The sequence below is a fragment of the Rhinopithecus roxellana genome, chromosome 14 (genome assembly GCF_007565055.1).
Source record: "Rhinopithecus roxellana isolate Shanxi Qingling chromosome 14, ASM756505v1, whole genome shotgun sequence".
NCBI classification, from domain to species: domain Eukaryota; kingdom Metazoa; phylum Chordata; class Mammalia; order Primates; family Cercopithecidae; genus Rhinopithecus; species Rhinopithecus roxellana.
In genome coordinates, this window is record NC_044562.1 from 65,744,266 (window position 1) to 65,771,283 (window position 27,018).

The window sequence follows — 27,018 nt, forward strand, 5'->3', positions numbered from 1 at the left end:
GGCAGGAGAATCGCTTGAACCTGGGAGACAAAGTTTGCAGTGAGCCGAGATCATGCCACTGCACTCCAGTCTGGCGACAGAGTGAGACTCTGTCTCAAAAAAAAAAAAAAGAAAGAAAGAAGAAAGAAGAAAGGAAAGAAAGAAAGAGAAGAAAGAAGAAAGAAGAAAGAAAGAAAGAAAGAAAGAAAGAAAGAAAGAAAGAAAGAAAGAAAGGAAAGAAAGAAAGAGTGAGTCCTGCTCTGCATCTTACAATGCCTCCAACACTTGATTTATGCTTCTTGCTGTATATGTTTCCTCTCTAATTTTGCCTTTTGACTTATAAACTGTGTATATAATTTTAAAAGATATTTAATTGACAAATGTGGAATATGTTCAAGGTATACAATGTGATGTGATAGATATATACATTGTGTAGTGATTATCACAATCAAATTAACACATCCATCACCACCCATGCTATATGTTGGATCCCCAGAACTTGTTCATCTTAGAACTGAAAGACTTTACCCTTTGACCCACATCTCCCCTTCGCCAAGGACCTCCGGCCCTTGGCAAACATTGCTCTACTGTCTGCTTCTAAGAGTTTGACTTTTTAGATTCCACATATAAGATCATGCAGTATTTTTCTTTCTGTATATGGTTTATTTCACTTAGCCATATACAGAAAGCTCAACCAAGCTCATCCATGCTGTTGCAAATGGTGTGGTTTTCTCCTTTTTTGTGGCTTAATAAAATACCACCACGTATATGTACCACAATTTCTTTATCCATTTATCTGTAGATGGACATCTGGGTTGATTCCACATCTTGGCTATCAGGAATAATGAACATGGGGGTGTAGATATCTCTTCAAGATGCTCGTTTTATTTCCTTTGAATTTATTTCCAGAAGTGGGGTTGCTGGATCATATGGTAGTTCTATTTTTAACCTCTTGAGGAACCTCCATACTCTTTTCCATAACAGCTGTTCCAATTTACATTCCCACCACCAGCACACAAGGGTGCCCTTTTCCTACATCTTCTCTCACCAATACTTGCTCTGTCTTATCTTTCTTATAACTGCCATCCTGACAGGTGTGAGATGGTATCTCATTGTTTTATCTTTTTCTAATGATCAGTGATCTTGAGTGTTTTTTCATGTATCTGTTTCCATTTGTATGTCTTCTTTTTTAAAGAACTTTAAAGCAAAAGTCAATCTTCAGCAATGCTTCTACATTTTACTTTTTATTAGCATATTTAGTGGAAAAGCCTGCTGGTCCTACCATAAACTGAATTCTTTTTTTTTTTTTTTGGACAGAGTCTCGCTCTTGTTGCCCAGGCTGGAGTGCAATGGCGTGATCTGGGCTCACTGCAACCTCTGCCTCCCAGATTCAAGCAATTCTCCTGCCTCAGCCTCCCAAGTAGCTGGGATTACAGAAGCCCGCCACCACACCTGGCTAATTTTTGGGTTTTTGTTTTGTTTGTGTTTTCCTTTTTGTTTTGAGACGGAGCCTCACTCTGCCGCCCAGGCTAGAGTGCAGTGACACGATCTTGGCTCACTGCAAGCTCCGCCTCGAGGGTTCACACCATTCTCCTGCCTCAGCCTCTCGAGTAGCTGGGACTACAGGCACCTGCCGCCACACCTGGCTAACTAACTTTTTTTGTATTTTTATTAGAGACTGTGTTTCACCATGTTAGCCAGGATGGTCTCGATCTCCTGACCTCATGATCCGCCCACCTCGGCCTCCCAAAGTGCTGGGATTACAGTCGTGAGCCACCACGCCCGGCCTAATTTTTGTATTTTTAGTGGAGATGGGGTTTCGCCTTGTTGGCCAGGCTGGTCTTGAACTCCTGACCTCAGGTGATCCACCCGCCTCGGCCTCCCAAAGTGCTGAGATTATAGGTGAACCATGGCACCCGGCCCATAAACTGAATTCTCAGTGTTGCCTTCTAGCGCAGAAGTAGCACATTCCTGTGGTATGACTGCATTGGTATGATTTTAATGGGAAGTTGGGAACTGGAATTAACTCAAGCTGCCATCTCATCTAAGAGTTTGCTCAGGGCTTCCGACAATAAAGAACAAATTCCAGAACTCCCTATACATGGCAGAAGGAGAAAGGCAAGGAGCGCACGGCCAGGTATCAGGTGATGGGGGAAGGTTCTAGTCCTGGCTGTTGAAGCTCCGTGACCCCAGAAAGCCCCTGCCCCTTCAGCAAATGGCATTGTGGCTGGAGAGATGGCTGGGGGATCCTGAGAGCTGTCCCCAGTCTCCCCGTCCACTCTCAATTCCTTATTTCATTTCCTAATTTGCCTGCTTTTCATTCATTCAACCTCTTACACTGAGACCCTACTACGCGCAGATATGCAGATCTCTACATCGTTAACTTCTTCATCTTACACTCCGAGCTCTTTGGTTCCTTGAAGAGCTGGCTTTAGAATTCCATCATCTGCAGCTTTTTTGTAAATATAAAATAAAATGTTTAGCTTTTTAGAAGTTCCATTGTCTGAAATTTCCCTGCCCTGCCTAATGCCTGCCAAGCCTGCAGGCTCCTTCCCCAGAGTCCTCCTGATTTCTCCTTCCTCCATCACCCACATAGATGGCTCATTTGTGCTTCGCTTGCTACAGCTCATGCAGCTCATGGTTCCTCTTCTCAGTCACGTTGTCACTGGCCTTTTTTGCCGGTAGGAATGTCAAGCTTGTTCTTTCGCCTCTGGCTCTGCCTCTTCCCTAAAGGGCTCTCTTCATGTCACAGGTTATAGATACAAACCCATAACCTATAACTCTCTGGCACTGGACTTCCTTCCTGTAAAAAACAAATCGTCTCAAACTCTCTATACCACTCTCTGCTTCCTAGGTTTAAAGTTAATTTCAGGACGGGCACAATGGTTTACACCTGTAATTCCAGCACTTTGTGAGGCTGAGAAAGGATGATTGCTTGAGGCCAGGAGTTCCAGACCAACCTGGCACCATAACAAGACCTCCTTCCCTACAAAAAAGAAAAAAGAAAGAAAGAAAATTCACCGGGCCTGGTGGTGTGTGCCTGTAGTCCTAGCTAATGGGGAGGCTGAGGAAGGAGGATTGCTTGAGTCTAGGAATTCAAGGCTGCGGTGAGCAGTGATGGTGCTACTGCACTCCAGCCTGGGCGACAGAGTGAGATCCTGTCTGAAAAAATTAATTTCAGTGATTTCTGTCCCAGCGTCAGGAAAGGGCATGCCCTTCACATTTGATGTACCACTTCCCTTGCACATGAATCTCGTCAGAGTTTCTAATCCACTTCCCATTTTTGCGTGAACATTCCAGCCTGGAGGATGTAAAACTGAGCAGCAAGGAGTGGGAAGAGGTGGTTCTGGGGTGGAGAGGCCTGAACTCGGGGCCCAGCTGGACTGGTGGCAGCTACATGGGCTTGAGAACGTTCCTTAATCTCACCAGGTTTCAGCGTTCTCGTCTCTAAAAGAGATGTTGTTTGTATTAGAAACTACGATCGTTAAACTGGTATTCAATGAGTTGTTCCTGTAATTCATACTTAACCTTCCAGGTTAGTCAACGGGCCATTTCCAAGTCCAGCTTCCCCCATAATCTTCCTCTGAGCTCAGGCTGGCTTCTCCGGCACATTCTTGCTTCCTCTCCTAGCGTGTTAATGAGTTCTGCAGCCTTAAGGAAAGCCAGGGGCCATTCTTACTTTTCTCCTTGAGCCAAGGCTCCCTGGCTTCCCTCCTGCAGGTGTCTGCTCAGATAGGCCGCCCCTGCCCTCTCAGCGAACCCTGCACCCCCCGCCCTACCTGCTTCAGGCGTTTCCATCCACAGGAGGGTCTCCATTCACCCCTCAGGCACCAAGCTGCTACTTTCTGCCTTCTGCCCTGGTCTTTGTCCCAAAAGGTCCCCTCCTCCTTCCCTCACCGCTCGGGGACCCTCCTCTCTACCTCCTGAAGCCGACGCTGCCCCCAAGTGGCCACGGAGTAGTAGGGGCTCCCCCCACCCCCAGGTACAGGACTTTCTAGGCTTCCTGGCCTTGCTCCAAGCTCCCCTTCTCCAACCCCTTTCCTGTTCCTGCCCCTCCCCACTGCTGGCTCCCCAGTTTCTGAACTTCCACTTAAGATTTTTCCAGGATCTTCTCTCCCTCTCACCTTTGTTCACGCTCAGAACACCAAAAATGCCCCAGTGGGCAGCCATCCCCAGGGCAGGGTGACAGCTGTCTCCCTGTGTGATCGGTTGGCTTCTCCACCTTTTCCACAACTGTCAAGGGTTCCATTCGAGACCCATGCCATGCAGGTCCTCCTCGGACACGGAGCGTCTTCTGGGGCCACCGTCCCAGCTCCCTCCCTTGCAGGGGCTTTTCCGCCAAACCAGAAACTTCATCTGTGCCTCCTTCCTCTGTCTAAATCTTCCGATCTCACTCTCCCCACTTTGATCCTGGAAGAAAAGAGTCCCAACGCTGCCAGGCGCAGCGGCTTGCTCAAGCCTGTAATCCCAGCATTTTGGGAGTCTGAGGCAGGCAGATCATGAGGTCAGGAGTTCGAGACCAGCCTGACCAACATGGTGAAACCCTGTTTCTACTAAAAATACAAAAATTACAGGGTGTGGTAGCCAGCGCCTATAATCTTAGCAATGCAGGAGGCAGAGGCAGGAGAATCGCTTGAACCCAGGAGGTGGAGGTTGCAGTGAGCCGAGATTATGCCACAGCACTCCAGCCTGGGTGATAAGAGCAAAATTCTGTCTCAAAAAAAGAAGCCCAAGACAAACCTGTGCCTCCTACCCAGGAAGAGGCTAAGGTACCAATTCAAGGACCAGGAAGGAAAGTGGAAATGATGTAGGTGACCTGGGATCAGCCAGTCCCTCTTTTAGGGGTGCTGGGGGGCCTTTTGCCTCAATAAGCCCCATCTTCCTGCCCCCTTGATGGTGCGTCCAAGCCCTTCTTGTCACAGCAAAGGTGCCACCATGCTGTCCCCCTGTCTCAGGTCACACTTCCTGGCCACCTGCCCAACACCTGGACCCTAACACACCCCACAATCTCCACAGGTGCCCTGTGTCCCCCCCTTGGAGAGATTGATGATGTCTCAGTGTTGCCTGCTGGGCAGCAGCTGCCCTTGTGCTGCTGGCGTGGGGCTGCCCATACCTCCTGCTGGGCTGAAGCTGAAATCCGAGGTCCCAGCTCCAAGGACTGACCTCCACTGAAGCTCCCCCAGGCCCAGTCCCCCAGGCTGCGGCCTCCCCTGTGATCTGCTCCTCACCAGTACCTCCCCTGCAATGCGCTCTGCCACTTCCCTCTCCCTCGTAGTCCTTTTTACCTATGGTGGCCCCAACGAGCTCCAAGGAGGCCAGGCCTGTCTCACTGAGCTGTCCCCAGCACTTAGAGGGGCCTGTTCCCAAGCAGGTGTATAAACACCCAATGGGTTCACCTTGCCCACTGCCTAGACAGAGCCAATTTATTCAGACAGGGGAATTGCAATGGAGAAATAGTAATTCACACAGAGCCAGCTGTGCAGAAGATGGGAGTTTTATTATTACTCAAATCAGTCTCCCCAAGCATTCGGGCATCAGAGTTTTTCAGGATAATTTGGCGGGTAGCGTCTTGGGAAGTGGGGAGTGCTGACTGGTCAGGTTGGAGATGGAATTATAGGCGGTTGAAGTGAGGTTTGCTTGTTCTGTTCCTGGATGGGATGGTAGAACTGGTTGAGCCAGATCACCACCTGTCTGGGTGGTGTCAGTTGATCCATCAGGTGCAGGGCCTGCAGAATATCTCAAGCACTCATCTTAGGTTTTACAATAGTGATGTTATCCCCAGGAGCAATGTGGGGAGGGTCAGACTCTTGGAGTCAGAGGCTGCATGACCTCAAAACCGGAATTTCTACGGGTGTAGCTAATTTGTTAGTCCTGCAAAGGCAGACTGGTCCCCAGGCAAGAAAGGGGTCTTTTCAGGAAAGGGCTATTAGCAATTTTGTTTCAGAGTCAAACCATGAACTGAATTCCTTCCTATAGCCTGGCCTATGCCCAGGAATGAAGAAGGACGGCTCAAAGGTTAGAAGCAAGATGGAATGGGTTAGGTCTGATCTTTCACTGTCATCATCTCCTCAGTTATACTTTTTGCAAAGGCGATGTTAGCTGCTTGGGAGACCCTCGGCCCTGGGGAGGAGACATCCCCCTTTCTCTTGTTTTCCACCTTCTCCTACCTCTACCCCTCCATTCCCCTAGGCAGAAGATGATAGCGAGGATGGCAGGGCTCCAGCTGCCCCTTCCCTACTGGCACCTGTCCTTCTCCAGATCAGAACTCCTGTTTGCCTCTGACCTGCGCAGGCACTCCATGTGCTCTAGACCTGGCCAAAGTGAGGGCCGCTGTGCTCGCCTGGGCAGCTTCTCCCTTATGCAACTGCTGAGGATGTGCTGGTGGCCATGTTCCCCTAGGACCTTGCCTGAGGGGGCTTTAGGGACTAGCGAACGGGAATGCTCTGATAGCTGTCAGACTCATACCTGTAATCCCAACACTTTGGGAGGCCAAGGTGGGTGGATCACTTGAGGTCAGGAGTTCAAGACCAACCTGGCCAACACTGTGAAACCCCACCTCTATTAAAAAAAAAAATGTAGTCAGGCATGGTGGCAGGCGCCTGTAATCCCAGCTACTTGGGAGGCTGAGGCAGAAGAATCGTTTGACCCCAGGAGGCAGGGGTTGCAGTGAGCTGAGATCACACCACTGCACTCCAGCCTAGGAGACAGAGCAAGACTCTGTCAAAAAAAAAAAAAAAGAAAGAAAAGAAAAAAGAAATGCAGTATCGGCCCCTACCCGGGACCTCCTGAGTCAGATTCTGTGATTTAACGAGAGCCCCAGATGATGTCTGCACTTAAATGAGTTCCAGTCTAGAAATCTCACCTCTCCCCACCCACCGTGCCCCTCTCCACATGCACTGTGCCTTCCTGCCCTGCAGCAGCTGGTGATTACTACAGCTGAGCCTGCAGCCAGCTCCCCACAACTCCCCAGCTCCTTGTCACCTTGAGTCCTGACCTCTCAGAACACTGATTCATGCAGCCCAGTGCTGGGAGGTGTAACAGCCACCTCGGCTCCTGGGCCTGAAGCCGCACAATTAACACGGAGACAGCCGAATAGAATCCCCTCCTGGCTCTGATTCTTCCAGGCCTGCCTTCAGCCCATAGTTACAACAGTATCTTTTGACCACATCACAGGTCCCTCCAACAAATGAGTCAGAGAGCTGTAGTGTGACCCCTGCCGCACCATTTGCCAGCCATGCGACCTTGGCCAGATTATCACAGCTCTGAAAGCAGCAGCTGCCTCATCTATAAAGTGGGGGTAATTATCACATTGACTCATGCGGAAGTTGTGAGGCTTGGCTAAGGTAACTCATCCATTCATCAATTGCTATAAAAAAAAAAAAAAAGATGCTTACAGAGTGTTGTTGTGTAGCCAGCATCAGGGACAGCAGAGACCCAAACAGACCAAGTCCTGTCCTGAGGAAGCTTATTAAGGAGGGAATGTGGACAGACATAGAATGAAGACGTGAGTCCCATGCCAGCAGGTGCTGAGGGGGTGTTCATGAATAAATGAATGAATGAATGAATGAATGAATGAATGAATGAATGAATGCAAGTGCACCATGCGCTGCACCCTCCTTCAGTCACAAAGCTATCCCCAGGCTCCTCCACCCTGAAGTTACCATGGAATAGAAAGACATGGGTCTAAAGCTGCAGAGGAACTCAAGGTAACATCAGAAGATTGGGGTGGGGGAAGCTTCTGGGTTTTCCAGCAGTTAATGGTTATAGATGAATCAAGGCAATTATAAAAAGCTTCCAGACGTAGAGCACATTTGCTTAAAATAGTCTATAATTGCAGCGGAAATAGAATTGTTTTACAGATAGTTTTGCAATCTCTTCGCGTGTGTGTGTGTGTGTGTGTGTGTGTGTGTGTGTGTGTGTGTAAAATCATCTCAAAGACGGTAAGATCAGGGAATACTTCTTCTCAGGGTTTCAGAGCCTCCTCCTTTCAGGGAGAACAATCCCCCTGACTCTTATTGTACCATGAACATCCCTCTGAGGACTCTCTGAGCCTCCCTGGATCACCAACTTTGAGAGCTAGAAGTCGAGAACACCCACCCACCCCATGTTTTCTGGACAGGAAACTGAGGCCCTGACTTGCCTGATGTTAAGCCCGTGATTACAGGCAGCTGGAAATGGAGATTCAAACCCAGGTCCCCTGACTCCTGGCCCAGTGCCCTTGGTGGTATACAGTGTGGGCGTCCTTGCATTCCTGACACAGCACAGTAAACGCTGGTGATCAGCACTGACACAGGCAACATCGACCGAGCAGCGAACACAACACAATAGGCTACAGAAGCCAGACACCCAGCCTGGGCAGCATGGAGAAACCCCATCCCTACAAAAAATACAAGTATTAGATGGGCATGGTAGCACACACCTGTGCTCCCAGCTATTCAAGAGGCTGAGGTGGGAGGATGGCTTGAGCCCAGGAGGTCGAGGCTGCAGTGAGCCATGGATTTGATGAGCCTTTACTGCACCACTGCACTCCAGCAAAGGCGACAGACCACCAGCTCCACCTTCACAACAGAAAAGAGCAAACCAAGACTCTAATTGGTGGTTGCCGGGGCTGGGGGCGTGGCAGGGACTGACCTCCGCAGGCACAAGGGGACTTTTGCCTGGTGAGGGAGCTGTTCTGTATCTTGGTGGTGGTGGTGGTTACATGCACTGAATGTGTTTGTCAAAACTAAGAAAAAGAGTAAATTATGCCTCAAGTTTTTTTTCTTTTGTTTTGTCTTGTTTTTGAGGCGGAGTCTCACTCTGTAGCCCAGGCTGGAATGCAGTGGCGCAATCTCGGCTCACTGCAACCTACACCTTCCCGTTTCAAGGGATTCTCCTGCCTCAGCATCTCAAGTAGCTGGGATTATAGGCGCCCTCCACCATACCCAGCTAATTTTTGTTTTGTTTTGTTTTGTTTTAAGTAGAGACAGGTTTTCACCATGTTGGCCAGGGTGGTCTTGAACTCCTGACATCAAATGATCCCCCCCTCCCCGCCTCGGCCTCCCAATGTGCTGGGATTACAGACATGAGCCACCACGCCCAGCCCCTCAAGGTTTTAAGATGCAGCCTAAAATAATGATTATAAAAATAATGATAAAAAATGATAATGATAATAAACAATAATGATAATAAAAATAACCTTGAAAGACAAAAAAAAGTTCATGTCAGGATCACAACACAGAGGCCTCGGGGATCCCCTTGTCAGAGCCGGAAGACGCCTGTTAGCAACTCAGTCCAGTGTCAGTTAGGGATTTCTGTCCACAACTTTTCTCCTGGGAGATTCCTCAACCCAACACTGCAAAACCGGTGTGCTCTGACCTGAACCTGGCTTCACTCCTGCTTCCCAGACCAGGAGTAGCACTCAACCAGGCACCCAGGCCCACAACAAACATGGGTCCAGCTCCCTCGTCTGCTGCTCTCAAAACCACCACAAGTCACTGACCTGCGATTCCTCCCATTCCTCCCTGCAGCTCCGACCTGGCCAGGTACTCACCTGTGTGCCAACCCCCTCAGGACGGGCTCTGTGTCCCCCACCACCCTGCCTTGTGCCTCCCTGGGATCCTGTGCCTCCTGCTCAGGGCCTGCCAGGCCCTCTGGCCACAAACAGGGTTTACTGGGTGAGCTCCTCGGTCCAGCAGTCAGAGGCCTCCACAGACTGGCACCAAACCACAATGAATGCCTACATCATCCACTCCAACTCCCACCCCACGGACCCCTGGCCATCACTGTCCACAGGTCCAGCTCTTCGCTGAAAGCAGCCTCAATGCAAGGCTTTGGGTGAGGTGGTAGGCATAGGGGCCGGGGAAAGAAGAGAGAAAGCAATGCCAGGGGCAGGCAGGCCTCACTGCACTCAAAACCCTCGACGGCCCCTCCAGCCTCCATCTGTACACCTCCCATAACAGGAACATCAGCCCCCAAAGCAGCCCCTCCAGCTTTGGGGAGCTCCGACACTCACGGTCTCTGCCTTACACTGAGCTCAAGGCCATCTTTGTCCTTGGTTCTCATTCTGCCCCCAGGCCCCCAGAGGGCAGATGGGTGACAATGGTGACCTCATCCCTCCCAAGTCTCTGCCTGTCCCTACAGCCACTTTTCTGGTGGATCAGGTTCTCAACTGGAGCAAGCGCAGGGGTCCCTGTTCATCTGGCCAGGATGGAAGCCTCTCTCTCTTCTTGCTGGCTCAAGAAAGGTTTTGCTCTTACTGCAACCTCATCCCCTCAGTGACCCAGGTTAAACTTGCTGTGAATGAAAATCACCCAATCTTGCTGGAGCTGTGGGTTCCTGGCCACATACATGACAAGCGTCATCCTCCCAGGCACTCCCAGGAAGGGTGCGTATTAATGGTCCATCCTAAGTGTGTCCTCCCAGCCACTGCACAATCCTCTCTGGCCACCTGAAATAGCAGCATTGCTTTCTAGCTGGAAGAGGCTTCACCGACCCCATAGTGCACACTCCAACTTCATGGATCAGGAAACCGAGGCCGGGACCAGAAGGGTCAGGTATTGCTGGGCCCCCCAGCCGACCGTGGTGGGGAAGGCACTCCCCAGGTCCCCATGAGCTCAGGTGGTGCCCCTGCACGTGGCCCAGCTGCTCTGAGGCAACCTCTGAGTACGTTAATGTTCATTTCTGCCGGGCTGATAATTTATAGGGAAGGTGGTTAACAGAACAGGACCAGCCCTGCAGGCAGGTGGGAAAGGGGCGCCATCCTAGGGCAAACCTTCTGATACAAACCAGTGTCGGAAGTAGCTGGTTCTAGGAACCAGAGTGGCCTTCAGTCTTCAAATCCCCTTACCCAGAAAGTCCCAATTCCTATCTTAGGTAAACAAAGGCATTCTCAGCCTGGGGTAGGGGAAACCCGATCTCCTGTTCTACCCGACCACCTGCCCTGAGATCAATAGTGTGGAGCTGGCTGGTGGGTGTAGAAGGTGTTTGGGAACTCAGAGGGACTCCAGAGGAAGAGGTGTGGGGAAGAAGGGGGTACCGTGGGAAAGGAGGCGTCTGAAGCCCAGCCCTCCATCCTCCTCATTTCACAAAGGAAGACACAGACAAACGCTCCTGATGAATCGTAGAACACTGGTTGAGCTGGATGTTTGTGGAAGGGAGCAACAGAGTGTTTCACGCGTCCGTGTGAAGAGACCACCAAACAGGCTTTGTGTGAGCAACATGGCTGTTTATTTCACTTGGGTGCAGGCGGGCTGAGTCCAAAAAAGGAGTCAGCAAAGGGAGGTGGGATTATCATTGGTTCTTACAGGTTTTGAGATAGGCGGTGAAGTTAAAAGCAATATTTTGGGGGCAGGGGGTGGATCTCACAAAATACATTTTCAAGGGTGGGGAGAATTACAAAGAACCTTCTTAAGCGTGGGGGAGATTACAAAGTACATTGACCAGTTAGGGTGGGGCAGAAACAAATCACAGTGGTGGAATGTCATCAGTTAAGGCTATTTTCACTTCTGTGCATCTTCAGTTACTTCAGGCCATCTGGGTGTATCCGTGCAGATCGCTGGGGATGTGATGGCTTAGCTTGGGCTCAGAAGCCTGACACAGAGGAGGCCTGGAAGCATTTTTTTTTTGAGATGGAGTCTGGCTCTGTTACCCAGGCTGGAGTGCAGTGGCAAGATCTCTGCTCATGGCAACCTCCACCTCCCGGATTAAAGCAATTCTCCTGCCTCAGCCTTCTGAGAAGCTGGGACTACAGGCATGTGCCACCACGCCAAGCTAATTTTTATATTTTTAGTAGAGACAGGGTTTCTCCATGTTGGCCAGGCTGATCTTGAACTCCTGGCCTCAAGTGATCCGCTGGCCTCGGCCTCCTAAAGTGCTAGGATTATAGGCTGGCGCCCAGCCAAGTCTCCGACCATTTTGAGAGTATGATAGAATCTCTGGACCTATAGGCCAGAAAAATATATATGCTCACACACAGCCTCAAACCCCTAAAACCTCCATAGAATCCATAGGACCCCAGGTTTCAAGCCCTCGGATGAGTGGAGAACTGAGAAGAATTCCTAGCTCGGCTTCTCTGCCTAATATGCTGTCCCACTAACTTAGACCCACTCAGAGGCCCAGACAGTCCCTCACCCTGAGCACCCCTACCCTAGAAGGAGGTCTGTGTGGGGAGGGAGGTGGGATTTGTTCTTGTGGTATCCCCCTTTTCCTGTGAAAATTGTGCTAGTTCAGATGATGTGCTATATGGTCACCCCAGAGGGAGGTAACTATTCTGTTTCTCCAGCCCATGGTGGGGTGGCTGTGGGATGGGGGGGACCTTATTCTTCCACCATGGCCGTACATTGTTCCATCAGAGAGGTCACTAATGCACCCACTAGACTTGGCCGCCGATGGCAAGGTTTGTCGCCTTGGGGATCAACCTTGCCCATGTCTAAACTTACCATTGTGAGACCTCGCACCAGCCGGCAACCCTTTCTCATCTTCCAAGACTTTCTTTTCCTGTCTAGACATTTACGGTCCCTCTCCATGCTTTCCCGGAATTCCCTCACTATTTCTGCTACTCTTTTTCTCTGGAATTATTTAAGAAGTGTTTATTCGAATGTAGTTTTGCAAGCCACTTTAAACATTTCCCACTAAAAGTGCATCCTATGAATAATATAAACAAACGGCAATTATAAAATGATACATGAATGCCTCCAAATTGCAGAGATTAAGCTGTAATTTTCAGCGGCGAAGACGTGGATACCAGGATATACAGATTATCCTGCATTTCATCAAATTCGAATGGGAGTGGAATTCCACAGTCTGAATAGAATACTTAACCTGATGACTCTAACTGAAAATTGTTTTCTGTCTATTCTAAAGCACGCACACCAGTGAAGCTTGGGAAAGTCATTGACCTCCAGTTGTTCTGCTGAGAAACAGCTGGCTCTATTTCCATGGAGACCAAAGAATCTGAAGATTTGGAAAAGACCCAGAGGAAATCACGAGTGATTTCCACGAGTGATCAATGGAACATTGATGATGAACCAGCTAAGGTGAAACCTGAGTTACTCCCAGAAAAAGAGGAGACTTCTCAAGCTGACCAGGATATCCAAGACAAAGAGCCTCATAGCCACATCCCAATTAAAAGAAATTCCATCTTCAATCGCTCCATAAGACGCAGAAGCAAAGCCAAGGCCAGAGACACCCCCGAACGGAACGCCAGCTGCCTGGCAGGTCAGTATCAGGGACAACTGTCACAGCTGTTTCCTTACATCCAGTTGGAGTTATCAGCGCTGAAAGGTCCTCATTAAATGAGAAAGGGTAAGTGGCATTGAAAAGTACCAAGGACAGTTTCAACAGGGTAGCACATTTTAAAACCATTATCTGAAGAACCCAAATTCCTCCGCTATGATGACATGTGTACTTAGGAGAAAGGGTTGACCCAAGTTAGACAACTAGACTGGCTTCTATTGAAATGAGATTTCTTGTTCTAGAATTCAGCAAAACACTCCTCGCTGTACATGCATTCTAGGAGGGAGACTTAGAGCCATCCACATTAGGGGTCATCTGGGAACATGAATTTTCTCAGTGGTGAGGTTCTGCCCTGTTCTCTCACTGTGACTGCCACAGCCAAAGCTTCTGCTGCCCTGAAAATAAATGAGATTAAAACCTTGGGAATAGATTTGCAGCAAGACTTCTTAATCATTTAGACCAGTGCCTAGCATATTTTATCTGCTCAAAATATATGTATTGAGCAGAATAAAGTTCAGAAAACTTTACTAATGGGGTGTTGTGCTACAGACTCTTTTCCTTTTGATGTGCTCCTGTGGCTGACGGGAAGCCTGCTGGGGGTGCAGAACGTGTGACAGTTTCCCAGCCCTGGAGGCACAGCAGCTGCCACCAGACTGTATGTGCTACCCTGAGTGTGCCAGAGTGACAACCCCTGCTAAATCCAGAGACTTCATCAGTGCATTCAAAAACATTCATTAAACCCTGTATTGGATAGCTGTTTGCCACACATTAAACTCCCCTCAAAATATAGAGACTTAAAACAACAATATTTATTATTTCTCATGATTCTGGGGGATGGTTTAGTGGTTCCTGTGTCTGGACCAGTTTGCCTAACCTCTGCAGTCAGCTGGCGGCTCTTCTGGGTTTGGAAGGTGGAGGACAGCCTCACTCATCTCTCTGGTGGTCTGTGAACTGGGACTGCCTGACTCTGCTCCACGTGGTCTCTCATCCCCCAGCAGGCTGGCCCAGGCTTATGCACATGGCAGTCAGGTTCTGAGAGAGCAAGAGCAGAAGCTGCCTGGCATCTTGAGGCCTAGACTGAGAGACTCAGACCTTGCATAGTCCCTTCCACCATATTCTGTCAGTCAAACCAGCCCACAAGGCCAGCCCAGACCAAAAGGGGTGGGGAAATTGACTTCACCACTCCATGGTGGTAGAATTTGTGGCTGTTGCCGTCCGCCACAAACACTAACAAAATCATGTATCAAGCACTGAGTTAAGCAAGAAAAATACAATGATTGAAATGCTATCTGTCTTAATTTAATTTAATGTAACTTAATTTAGGAGAGCTAAGTAATTAAACATGAGGCCAAACTACATAAGAAAGCGGCAGCCTTTTATTGCAAATATGCACACACTCTCAGGCGAGGTTCTCTGGTCCTCAGGTGTGGGGGGCCAGGGAAGTCACGCCGGGCTCTCGGGTGAGGCTCTCCGGTCCACGAATGTGGGGGCCGAAGAAGTCACGCCAGATCCTGCCTGCAGCGGACTTTTATGCATTGGTACTGGAAGGGGGAGGGCAGTGGGCGGGATAAGGGTGTGATAGGGGCGTCTCCATAGGCGAGGCTGGGTAAGTTTGGATCTCTTCGGATTGACGTCACCTGGTGCATGCTTGGTTGATCTGCATCTTCCCAGGCGTGGGCTGCATTTTCCCGCGCACGGGAAAGTTGGTGAGGAAGAACCCGGAAGCAACATGGATTGTGCCTTCTTGTTCACCTTCCTCCATCTTGTCCTTTCTCCTTCACCCAAACACTATCGTCATGGAAGCTCAACTTTTCCATATGTTTGAAATTTCCCGTATACTAAAAGCTAAAAGCACACTCTCACACACAAGGAAGCTGGACTCTCTGCCTTTGAGGAACCCACAATATTGTAATGATGTCATTTTACTGCAAGCCATGTGTGAAAGTTTACAGGAGAGATAAAGGCAAAGCACTAGACCCTTCTGCTGGGGTTAGGAAAGGGCTTCCCAAAGAAGATGATATTTCAGATGGGTCTTGACAAATGGGTAAGGACGGCTGGGCGCAGTGGCTCACGCCTATAATCCCAGCACTTTGGGAGGCCAAGGCGGGTGGATCATCTGAGGTCAGGGGTTCGAGACCAGCCTGGCCAACATGGTGAGACTCGGTCTCTACTAAAAATACAAAAATTAGCCGGGCATGGTGGTGTATGCTTGTAATTCCAACTGCTCAGGAAGCTGAGGCAGGAAAATCGCTTGAACCCGGGAGGCAGAGATTGCGGTGAACCAAAACCATGCCACTGCACTCCAGCCAGGGCAAAAGAGTGAGACTCCATCTCAAAAAAAAAACAAAAAAATGGATAAGGACACGGCTGGGGAGAGAGTGGGAGTGAACTTGGTTGATTTCATGCAGGTACCCAGTGGCTGTGCTAGTGTGCTAGGCAGACATTTCAAGGGTATTCTTACCATACCCATTTTACAGATCAAAAATAAACAACTGAGGCCCACGGAGATTGAGCCACTTACCCAGAATCACACAGCTATTGTGCAGTACAGATTGAGCTGGAGTTCAGATCCTTCTGGCTCCAAAGCCTGTGTAGATGGAGAAGGGGGTTACAGCAGCGCCATTCAACAGAAATATGCTGCACGCCACATACATCATTTTAAATTCTCCAGTGGCCACATTTAAAAAGTACAAATAAATAAGTGAAATTAATTTTAACAATGCATTGTATTAACCCAGCAGATGCAAAAGGTGCAATTTTATCCTGCAGTTAATAATCAATATAAAAACATCAATGAAATGGTTTACATTCCTTTTTTTTTTGCACGAAGTCTTTGAAATCTGTTGAGTATTTTATATTTGCAGCCCCTCTCAATTCGCATGCCAAATTTTCATTGGAAATACTTGATCTGGATTTAGATTGCATAAAATGTACAGTCATAAAAGTGGATTTACATACCCAAATTGATCCAAATACCCTTAAAAGTTTCCCAACAACAGAATCAATATGAGTTTGTACTTTTAAATTTAAATTACATTAAATAAAATGAGATATTCCCCTCCTCAGTCACATTTGCCTGCCACATTTCAAGTGCACAGTAGCCAGATGTGGCTAGCTACCACCTTGTTGGACTGGGCAGGGGTAGGGCATTGTAAGCAGACAGAAAAGCAGCTGCAGCTGTCAAGGTTGGGGGTCAGGGAGGTCTTTCGGGGTTGCAAGAAAAGGGAGGTGTAGGGCTGTTCTGGGATGAAGCTGGGGAGGGAAACAGGGCCGATGGGGAAAGAACCTCGAGTTTGTGACCTCCCCAAGCTGAGTCAAGGATGCTGACACCAGATAGACAGAACAGTGCTATCCCCAAAGGTGGCCTTTATGTCAGTTCATGAACATTTTCATCAGATTTGCAGAGGTTGTTTGTTTGTTTGAGACGGAGTCTCGCTCTGTCACCCAGGTTGGAGTGCAGTAGTGCGAGCTCAGCTCACTGCAGCCTCCACTTCCTGGGTTCAAGCAATTATTCTGCCTCAGCCTCCCAAGTAGCTGGGACCACAGGTGCCTGCCACCATGTCCGGCTAATTTTTTTTTTTTTTTTTTTTTTTTTTTTTTTTTTTTTGAGGCAGAGTCTCGCTCTGTCATCCAGGCTGGAATGCAGTGGTGCTTCTCAGCTCACTGCAAGCTGTGCCTCCTGGGTTCACACCATTCTCCTGCCTCAGCCTCCGGAGTACCTGGGACTACAGGCGCCCACCACCATACCCGGCTAATTTTTTATATTTTTAGTGGAGACAGGGTTTCATTGTGTTAGCCAGGATGGTCTCGATCTCCTGACCTCGTGATCCGCCCGCCTTGGCCTCCCAATGTGCTGGGATTACAGGCATGAACCACCATGCTCAGCCTAATTTTTGTATTTTTAATAGAGACAGGGTTTCACCATGTTGGCCAGGCTGGTCTCGAACTCCTGACCTCAAGTGATCCTCCCACTTCGGCCTCCCAACGTGCTAGGATTATAGGCATGAGCCACCGCGCCTGGCCTTGCAGTTTTATTTTTACAGTGACTTCTTCATGTCACCTCCTTGGAGTGAATTCTTTTGACTGTTCCATGCTTCCTGATCCAAGAGTCCAAGGAGAAAATGTCCTGCTTGACCTAGATGGTGAGAAAGAGCGTGGGGTGGGGGCTAATGGGACATTCTCTGTTTCATCTGCAAAATGAGTGCCCCTTCAAAGTCATAGCAGATCATTGCCTAAACATCCCACTCCCAGGTGAGCAGACTTTCTGGAGGAGGCTCACTTGACTCATTATTTAATATTGATTAGGACTTGGGAATTGTTAGATGCTAAAATATTGGCAAGTTGCCAGTGATTTTTGACCAGTAGAAATAACACCAATAGTTATGGCTTTGTTACCCTCTAAACATTAGCCAGGTTTGTATTCTTATTTCCAATATTTTTTTTCCACTGACTACGTATGTATGTTTATGTATACGTAAATGCATATGAAGTTGCTTATACCATCATTATAATTTTCTTTTTTTTTTCACCCAAGCTGGAGTGCAGTGGCATGATCTCAGCTCACTGCAACCTCTGCCTGTCAGGTTTAAGCAATTCTCCTGCCTCAGCTTCCCAGGTAGCTTGGATCACAGGCATCTGCTACCATGCCCGGCTAATTTTTGCATTTTTAGTAGAGATGGGGTTTCACCATGTTGGCTAGGCTGGTCTCAAAATCCTGACCTCAGGTGATCCACCCTTCTCGGCCTCCCAAAGTGCTGGGATTACAGGTGTGAGCCACGGCACCCGGCCCATAATTATAATTTTCGTAGGGATGGCATCCCAGGCCATCTGACACAGCATGAGGTGTGACAAACTCCCCTTCAAGGAGTGAGGGGAGGGACAGCCCTTCCCACTCTGTGTCCTCCACCTTCTAGCGTGACTGCTGCTACTGTCCTAGGCTTGCAGAGAATTGCCTGAAAAGGGTTGATCTGTATCTTCTAACTTGCTCCATTTCTGAAATGTCACAGATTCACAGGACAATGGAAAATCTGTAAATGAGTCCCTGACCTTGAATATCCCCTGGAGCAGAATGCCTCCTTGGAGAACAGCAGTGCAGACAGGCCCAGGAGCCCAGAAGATGAGGTAAGAGATGGCAGATCATGAGGAATGCTGGTCTAGGAAAGATGCACCGGAGGTCACTGCTGCAAAGACTTGACAGGGTTACAAGGGTATCATGTTAAAAAAAATGGTAACTTTTGGTTGCCCATGCTAAAAAAAAATAAAAATAAAAACTCCATAATTTCAAAAAAAAACACTATTGTTTCATACAGTAATTTTTTTTTTTTTTAATATTTGTGGGCCGTGATGGGGTCTTGCTATGTTACCCAGGCTGGCCTCAAACTCCTGGGCTCAAACAATACTCCAGTCTCAGCGTCCCAAAGAGCTGGGAGTACAGGCACAAGTAACAGAAACACTATTGTTACTCATCTGTCACAAAACTAGGAAATTTTAAATACTACATACATCAAGAAATAGAATAGAAAAATCATAGCCCGGCGTGGTGGCTCATGCCTCTAATCTCAGCACTTTGGGAGGCCAAGGCAGGCAGATCACTTGAGGCCAGGAGTTTGAGACCAGCCTGGCCAACATGGGGAAACCCTGGCTCTACTAAAAATACAAAAAAAATTAGCCGGGTGTGGTGGCACTTGCCTGTAATCCCAGCTACTCAGGAGGCTGAGGCAAGAGAATCGCTTGAACCCGGGATGTGGAGGTTGCAGTGAGGTGAGATAGAGCCAGTGCACTCCAGTCCTGGTGATGGAGTGAGACTCTGTCTCCAAAAAATGAGGGAAGCAGGGGAAGGAGGGAGGAAGGGAGGGAGGGAGGAAGGGAGGGAGGGAGGAAGGGAGGAAAGAGGGAAGGGAAGGGAAGGGAAGGGAAGGGAAGGGAAGGGAAGGGAAGGGAAGGATAGTTCACTGTATCTTGGCCAGGCACAGCAGCTCGTGCCTGTAATCCCAGCTCTTTGGGAGACTGAGGCCAGAAGATCGTTTGAGCCCAGGAGTTTGAGGCCAGCCTGGGTAACATAGCAAGATCCCATTAAAAAAAAAATTAAAAAAAAAAAAATCACTGTACTACCACCACCCAGAGAGGTTTTGTTATGTTGTAAATGTGCTCCAAGTCTTTTTTCTATATGTTTATGCATACTTCCTTTTCATAAAATGAGATCTTACTATAAAACATTCTCTAGTATGACTGGATTGTGATTTCTTAATTATGCTCCTATTGTTGGGTTTTGGATGTTGTATCAGTCAGTACTGAATTCAGCTGCTTATTTTAAAACATAGCACAGCTTAACAAGGCAGAGATCTATTTGGCTGTTGTGTGAAAGAAGTCTAGAGGGTTGTGACTGCAGCTCCTTCATGCCTGCAAGGACCTAGGCTCTATCATTCTACTCTATCATCTGTCAAGGTGACTGCCAAAGCTCTAGCCATCACAGCCACAGCTCAGGTGGAGGCAAAGAGAAAAGCCAGTAAGGGAAGGGCGTGGCACCAGCCAGGTCTGCCCGGCTCTTAAGGAGATTCCCTGAAACCCCAACAACCATTGCTGCTGATATCTTATTGGCCAAAACTGGGTCACATGGCACCTCCACCAGCAAGGGAGGCTGGGAAACGGGCGTGTCATTTAAAAGCCAGGTCTGGGCCAGGCACGGTGGCTCATGCCTATAATCCAGTATTTTGGAAGACTGAGGCGGGTGGATCACTTGAGGTCAGGAGTTTTGAGACCAGCCTATCCAACATGGTGAAACCCCGTCTCTACTAAAATATACAAAAATTAGCCGAGTGCTGTGGTACACACCTATAGTCCCAGTGACTTGGGAGGCTGAGGCAGGAGAATCCCTTGAATCCAGAAGGCGGAGGTTGCAGTAAGCCAAGATCACGCCATTGCACTCCAGCCTGGGTGATAGAGCGAGATTCCGTCTCAAAAAATAAAATAAAATAAAGTAAAATAAAATAAAATAAAAGCCAGGTCTGGACCGGGTGCGGTGGCTCACGCCTGTAATCCCAGCACTTTGGGAAGCTGAGGTGGGCAGATCACCTGAGGTTAGGAGTTTGAGACCAGCCTGACCAACATGGAGAAACCTCATCTCTACTGAAAATACAAAATTAGCCAGGCATGATGGCGAATGCCTACAATCCCAGCTACTCAGGAGGCTGAGGCAGGAGAATCTTTTGAACCCAGGAGGCGGAGATTGCGGTGAGCTGAGATCGCGCCATTGCACTCCAGCCTGGGCAACAAGAGCCAAACTTCGTCTCAAAAAAAGAAAAAAAAAAAAAGCCAGGTCTGTTTCTGCCCTCAGCAAATGGGTTCCATCAGTGAGGAAGAAGGGGACAGTGGATACAGGGGAGGCAACAGCAATCTCTGACCCAAGACAGTTTCAAATTTTTGCTGTTTTGTAAGCCACACTCTGATAAATATCATTGTGGCAAAACCTAATGCCCAGCCCTCATTATTTCTTTGAGCTAAATTCCTAGAAGCTTCACAATCTCTACAAATCCCTGAATGGCTACAGGGAAATTGTATCACTATATCTGCTCTGGGGAATTGTGAACCAGGCAGAGAGCAGAATCCTAAGACAAGATGGGGAGGCAACATTTCCTTCCTGAGGTTGCTTTGTCCATTGATCCTTGATCACACACACACAGACACACACCTACTTTATTTGCATGTAATTAGATATTATGGGTGGATTAGGCTGTACTTGCATTGCTATAAAGAAATACCTGAGGCTGGGTAATTTACAAGAAAAGAGGTTTGCACTTTGGGAGGAAGAGGGAGGAGGATCACATGAGGTCAGCAGTTTGAGACTAGCCTGGCCAATATGACAAAACTCCGTCTCTTCAAAAAATACAAAAATAAGTCCAGGATGGTAGTACATGCCTGTAATCCCAGCTACTCAGGAGGCTGAGGCACAAGAATTGCTTGAATCCAGGAGGCTGAGGTTGCAGTGAGCTGAGATCATGCCACTACACTCCAGCCTGGGTGAGAGAGTGAGACTCTGTCTCAAAAAATAATAATAATAATAATGAAGAAAAGAGGTTTGACTGGCTCACAGCTCTGCAGGCTATACAGGAAATATGGCAACATCTGCTTCTGGAGAAGCCTCAGGAAGCTTCCAATCCTGGTGGAATGCAAAAGGAAAGCAGGTATCTCGTGTGACGGGAGCAGGAGCAAGGGAGTGGGGTGAGAGGTGCCACACACTTTTAAAAATCCAGATCTCGTGAGAACTCACTATCACAAAGACAGCACAAAGACATGAGGGATCCACCAAACACCTCCCACCAGGCCCCATCTCAGGCGTTGGGGATTACATTTCAACATGAGATGTGTGTGGGGACAAAAATACAAACTATAGCAATGGACAATTGTTTCCTGCTGTCTCTGATGTGGCTTAAGCCCCAAGAGCCAAGAACAACACTGTAAATATCTGACCACCTACCTGGGACACAACATGCAGTGAAGCCGCCTTTGGTCCCCACCCCCACTGGAGGGTATCAACAGAAGTGAGAGTAAAATAACTGACAACCAGGACCCAACGCCAGAGCAAGAGTCCAAGGGGCCAAGAAGGGGCCCTGGGAGTGGAGAGAGAAGGGGTCTCAGGACAGTGGCTATCTGCCAATTGGTACATAAAAATGTTTTAACACAGATATTTCCACATTTTAACACTAGATGAAAGGGGGAGTGACGGGGCTGCCTACTGGGTTTTGTTTAGGGGAAGTTGTGAGTTGTCAGGGTGCTGTGAGTTTCCAACCCTTCCCCATGGGAGCCTTTCCCCGTAGGTCAAATGAGGAGGGCTTTAAGGGATCCACTTGGAAATCTCTGGAATCTGGGGACAGGACCCTGGTTCACACCCGGAAACATCCAGAGCCGAACTGGCTGAAGCAGCCTGCAAGGAGAGGAGGGCCAGGGCTGAGCAGGGATGGGGCAAGCATTTATACCAAAGGCAAGGCAGAGAGGTGTGATTTCTCAGAGCCACGTGTGAGTCTCTAGGAAGAGAGCCAGCTGTGAACTGATTTGAAAAGGAGTCTACTCAAGAGCACTTCCTGCTGGAGTCCCGGCTTAAGAGCTTTGCACATGCCAAGGAATTGTAGTCAGAGAACTCCCGGGAAGTATGTCTAAGGACCCCCACAGGCCCCCACTCTGAGGGCCCAAACAGCAGCTGGGGGGTGGGGAGAAGATGGAGCAAGAGATAGGGGCTTTGGCTGTGGCAGGGTCTGCACCTGGAGAGGGAGAAGCAGACAGTCAGGAAATCGCTTTGGGCTGCTCTCTTTAATACCCAGCGAAAGAGACCATTTGCTTATAACTCCCAAGTAGCCAGCAAAGCTTTGCACGTGGCCTGCCTGAGGTTTCACACAAGGCCCAGGCAGGTGGTGCCAACCTACAGAGCAGGGTGAAGGGGGGAATCTGGAGGAAGAAGTGAGCCCCTTCCTGTTTGTGCCCCACCAAGTCCAGCTTGCCCATGAACCTGTGACCTTTCTGACTTGTGGCTTAGTGAGCACAGTGGTTTTGGTGAGCACATTGATGTTGACTGCCTCTGAAGCAGGAACTGCCAACTCCACTGTGCCACGTGTCACTATTACATTCTCTGAGCTGGATCTCCATGGCGAGATAAGTCATGATACACCTGCTGTGAAGACATTTTCTAGACAAAAGCCTCCGACGGGCTGTCAGGTTCGGAGGGCTTTGAGTTACTGCTTTTAGAGGTAAAGTCCAAAATATGCATTTCTCCTGGGCATACTGCATTGACCATCAGTGAGCCCCTCCATCTCTGCTTGTCTGATGTGAGACTCCCAGGGTCCTCACCCATTCTCTGTCATTTGCTCCCGGCTTCACTTGCTCCATAGCATTCTGAGTGAGGTCTGTCATCCCAATAACTGATGTCATCCACATCCCTGCTCTTGCCCACATCTCTGTGTCTCTGTCTTCTCATACTGGTTCCCTGATGCAAAGTGTCACCGCTGATTTTGAGCATCTCTGGTTCAGTTTCCATAGTCACCTTCCCAATGTCTTTATCCATTCCTGTTGAAGTCCATTTTGCTCTCATACAGCAAAATCATTCTCTGTCTCCTTACCTGAGTTGTGCATAGAAAGGCAGATTTAATCATCTAAATTTAGCAGAGGAGAAATACCAACAGTAACAGCAACAACAAAAACCCCTACATGGCAAAAAGATTGGTAACAATTAAAGAGAGACTACAGCATTTATCTCGGAAACACCCCAAATATTTCATCTCCCTGGTTTGTGTTTGGAATCGTCGCTGTCGTTAGTGTATTCATAAAGGTGATTTAAATAATGCTTTATTGAAGGTCATCTTACATTACAATAAAATGTTCAGATCTTGGGTCTATAGCTTGATGAATTTTTACACAGGTACTACACCTCCTTGACCATCAACTGGACCAAGATATAGAACATTTCCATTGCCCCAAGAGGGCCCCTCAGGGCCCTTTTTCAAGTCAATATCCAACTCTCAGACGTAACCATCTTCTAACATCTATCACCAGCAGACTGGTTTTGTTGGTTCACACAACAAATGGGATCACACAGTGTGTACTCTATAGTCTGACTTCTGTTACTCAACGTAATATTTTTGAAATTCATCAATTTTTGTGTACCAGTTTGTTCTTTTTTTTTTTTTTTTTTTTTGAGAGACAGAGTCTCACTCTGTAGCCCAGGCTGGAGTACAGTGGTGCAATCTCAGTTCACTGCAACTTCCACCTCCTGGGTTCAAGTGATTCTCCTGCCTCCCAAATAGGTGGGATTACAGGCGCCTGTCACTACACCCAGCTAATTATTGTATTTTTTTTTTTTTTTGAGACGAAGTCTTGCTCTGTCGCCCAGGCTGGAGTGCCGTGGCCGGATCTCAGCTCACTGCAAGCTCCGCCTCCCGGGTTTACGCCATTCTCCTGCCTCAGCCTCCTGAGTAGCTGGGACTACAGGCGCCCGCCACCTCGCCCGGCTAGTTTTTTGTATTTTTAGTAGAGACGGGGTTTCACCATGTTAGCCAGGATGGTCTCGAACTCCTGACCTCGTGATCCACCCGTCTCGGCCTCCCAAAGTGCTGGGATTACAGGCTTGAGCCACCGCGCCCGGCCAATTTTTGTATTTTTAATAGAGACAGGTGTTTCACCATATTGGCCAGGCTGGTCTCAAACTCCTGACCTCAAGTGATCCACCTGCCTCAGCCTCCCAAAGTGTTGGGATTGCAGGGGTGAGCCACCATGCCCAGCCCAGATTACTCTTTTTTATTACTGAGAGGTATTGCCACAATTTACTTATCTACCCTTCTGTTGATGGATATTTGAATTGTTTCCAGTTTTCAGCCATTATGAATAAAGTTGCTATGAACATCCTTAGACAATTCTTTTTGTGGATGCATGTACTCATTTATCTGGGGTGTATACCCAGGAGTGGACTTGCTAGGTCTTAGGATAGATGTACATTTAACTTTATTAACAACAGGCAAATAATTTATCAAAATGGTTGTACTGTTTTACACTCCCACCAGCAAGGCATCAAGGTTCCAGTTGCTCCAGATCCTTGCCAGCTCTTGGAATTGTCAGTCTTTGTGTCTGTCTTACTATATTGTGGTTTCTCACTATGGTTTTAATTTGCAGTTTCCTGGTAACTAGGGATGTTGAACACCTTTTCGTATGCTTATTGGTCATTCATGGTGTGTGTTTAAGAAGCCTAACCATTTTGTAGTTTTTATTATATTTTTAATTTGTAGGAGCTCTCTATATATCTTGAACACAAGTCTTTGTTCAGATACGTGTACTGTAAATATTTTCTACTAGCCTGTGACTTACTTGTCTGTTAAGTTTCTTGTCTTTTTTTTTTTTTTTTGAGTCGGAGTCTCGCTCTGTCGCCCAGGCTGGAGTACACTGGTGCGATCTTGGCTCACTGCAACCTCCACCTTCTAGATCCAAGCAATTCTCCTGCCTCAGCCTCCCAAGTCACTGGTATGACAGACTCCTGCCACCACACCCAGCTAAGTTTTATATATTTAGTACAGACAGGGTTTCACCTTATTGGCCAGGCTGGTCTCGAACTCCTGACCTCAGGTGATCTGCCTGCCTCAGCCTCCCAAAGGGCTAGGATTACAGACATGAGCCACCGTGCCCAGCCAAGTTTATTGTCTTTCAATGAGCAGAAATTTCTAATTTTGATGAAGGCTAAGTTAGCAATTTTTTAATTGTTTGTCCTTTTATATCCTAAGAAATATTTGACTACTTCAAAGTCATGAAGATACTCTGCTACGTTTTCTTATGGAAGTTTTAGACTCTTCATTTTCACATTTGGGTCTATGGTCCATATAGATCTCTAGTGGCTCTAGCACTGTTTATTGGGAAAGCTTTTTGTTCCATCAATGAACTGCATTGGTACTTTTTTCAAAAGTCAAATGACTGTAGACATGTGGGTCTATTTCTGAATTTTTATTCTGTTTCATTGATCTAATTGTCTATCTTTATGCCACTACCATCGTGTCTTAAATACTGTTGCTTTGTGCTTAATCTTAAAATCTGGTAGTGTAAACCCTCCTACTTTGTTCTTTTTAAATATAGTCTTGACTATTTTAAATCTTTTGCATTTCCATACATACAAATTTTGGAATTGGTTTGTCAATTTCTACCAAAAAAAAAATCTGCTACAATTTCAGTTGAAATTGCACTGTCTCTACAGATAAATTTCAGGTTTAATGCATATGTTAACTCGCTTGACTTAGCCATTCCACAAGGTGTATATATTTCAAAAAAACATATTGCATACAATATATACAATTTTTGTCAATTTTTTAAAAAATTAAGTGAGCATTGACACCTGAATATTAGCAACTTAAATTGTTCAAACTGTGAACGTGTCCTAATCTTGCATTTATGTAGATATTCTTTAAATTAATCCAGCAATGATTTGTAGTTTTTAACGTAACGGTTTTACACATATTTTAAATAAATTTGTTTATAGGTATTTCATGTTTTTTATCCTATTTTAAATGCCAGTGTTTCCTAATTTCATTTTTCAATCATTTTTTGGTAGTATATAAAAATAAAATTAATTTTTGCATGTTCACCTAGTATCCTGTGATCTTAATAAATTTGCTTATTCGTTTTTTTTGAGATGGAGTCTCACTCTATTACCCAGGCTGGAGTGCAGTGGCGCCATCTCGGCCCCCTGCAACCTCCACCTCCTGGGCTCAGGTGATTCTCCTGCCTCAGCTTCCCAAGTAGCTGGGATTACAGGTGCGCGCCACCACACCTGGCTAATTTTTGTTGCTGTTGTATTTTCAGTAGAGACAGGGTTTCACCATGTTGACCATGCTGGTCTTGAACTCCTGATCTCAAGCGATCGCCCACCTCAGTCTCCCAACGTGCTGGGATTATAGGCACGAGCCACCTCGCCCAGCCATATTTCTTTCTTTTCAATCGTCATGCCTTTTATTCGTTTATCTTGCCTTATTGCACTCGCAAGGACTTCAATCATAGTGCTGAATAGAAGCGGTGAGAGTAGATACCCTTGTATTATTTCCTGGCCAAGGCTGCTTTGATGACAAACATCAGAAGCCTACCCAAATTTGCTCAAGTAAAAGAGGGATATTGTAAGGGTGCTGGAATCCTGGAGACTCCAGGTAGACGAGATGAAACCCATCTTTCCATCTTTACAAGAATGAAGACGCCATCAAAAACCAGAGCCACTTTATCCTCTTCTTGGGGGCCATGAGGCCCCCTCCTCCCTGTTTCTGTCTGTGGACTGCTCTGTTGTCCTGCTTCTCGACTTTCAGCTGGCAGTTG

The 27,018-nt window shown here is 47.5% G+C and overlaps 1 protein-coding gene across 1 annotated transcript in view; it reads left to right on the forward strand.

Moving 5' to 3' along the window:
• Nucleotides 1-18,383, forward strand: part of LOC104655184 (ephexin-1-like) — a 48,470-nt gene extending 30,087 nt beyond the window's left edge. The window contains exons 2-3 of the mRNA XM_030917061.1: nucleotides 12,823-13,176; nucleotides 18,201-18,383. Of these exons, the coding sequence (XP_030772921.1) occupies nucleotides 12,897-13,176; nucleotides 18,201-18,319 (399 nt within the window). The 5' untranslated portion in view covers nucleotides 12,823-12,896 and the 3' untranslated portion in view covers nucleotides 18,320-18,383. The remainder of the gene's footprint in view (nucleotides 1-12,822; nucleotides 13,177-18,200) is intronic.
• Nucleotides 18,384-27,018: the final 8,635 nt, after the last annotated feature.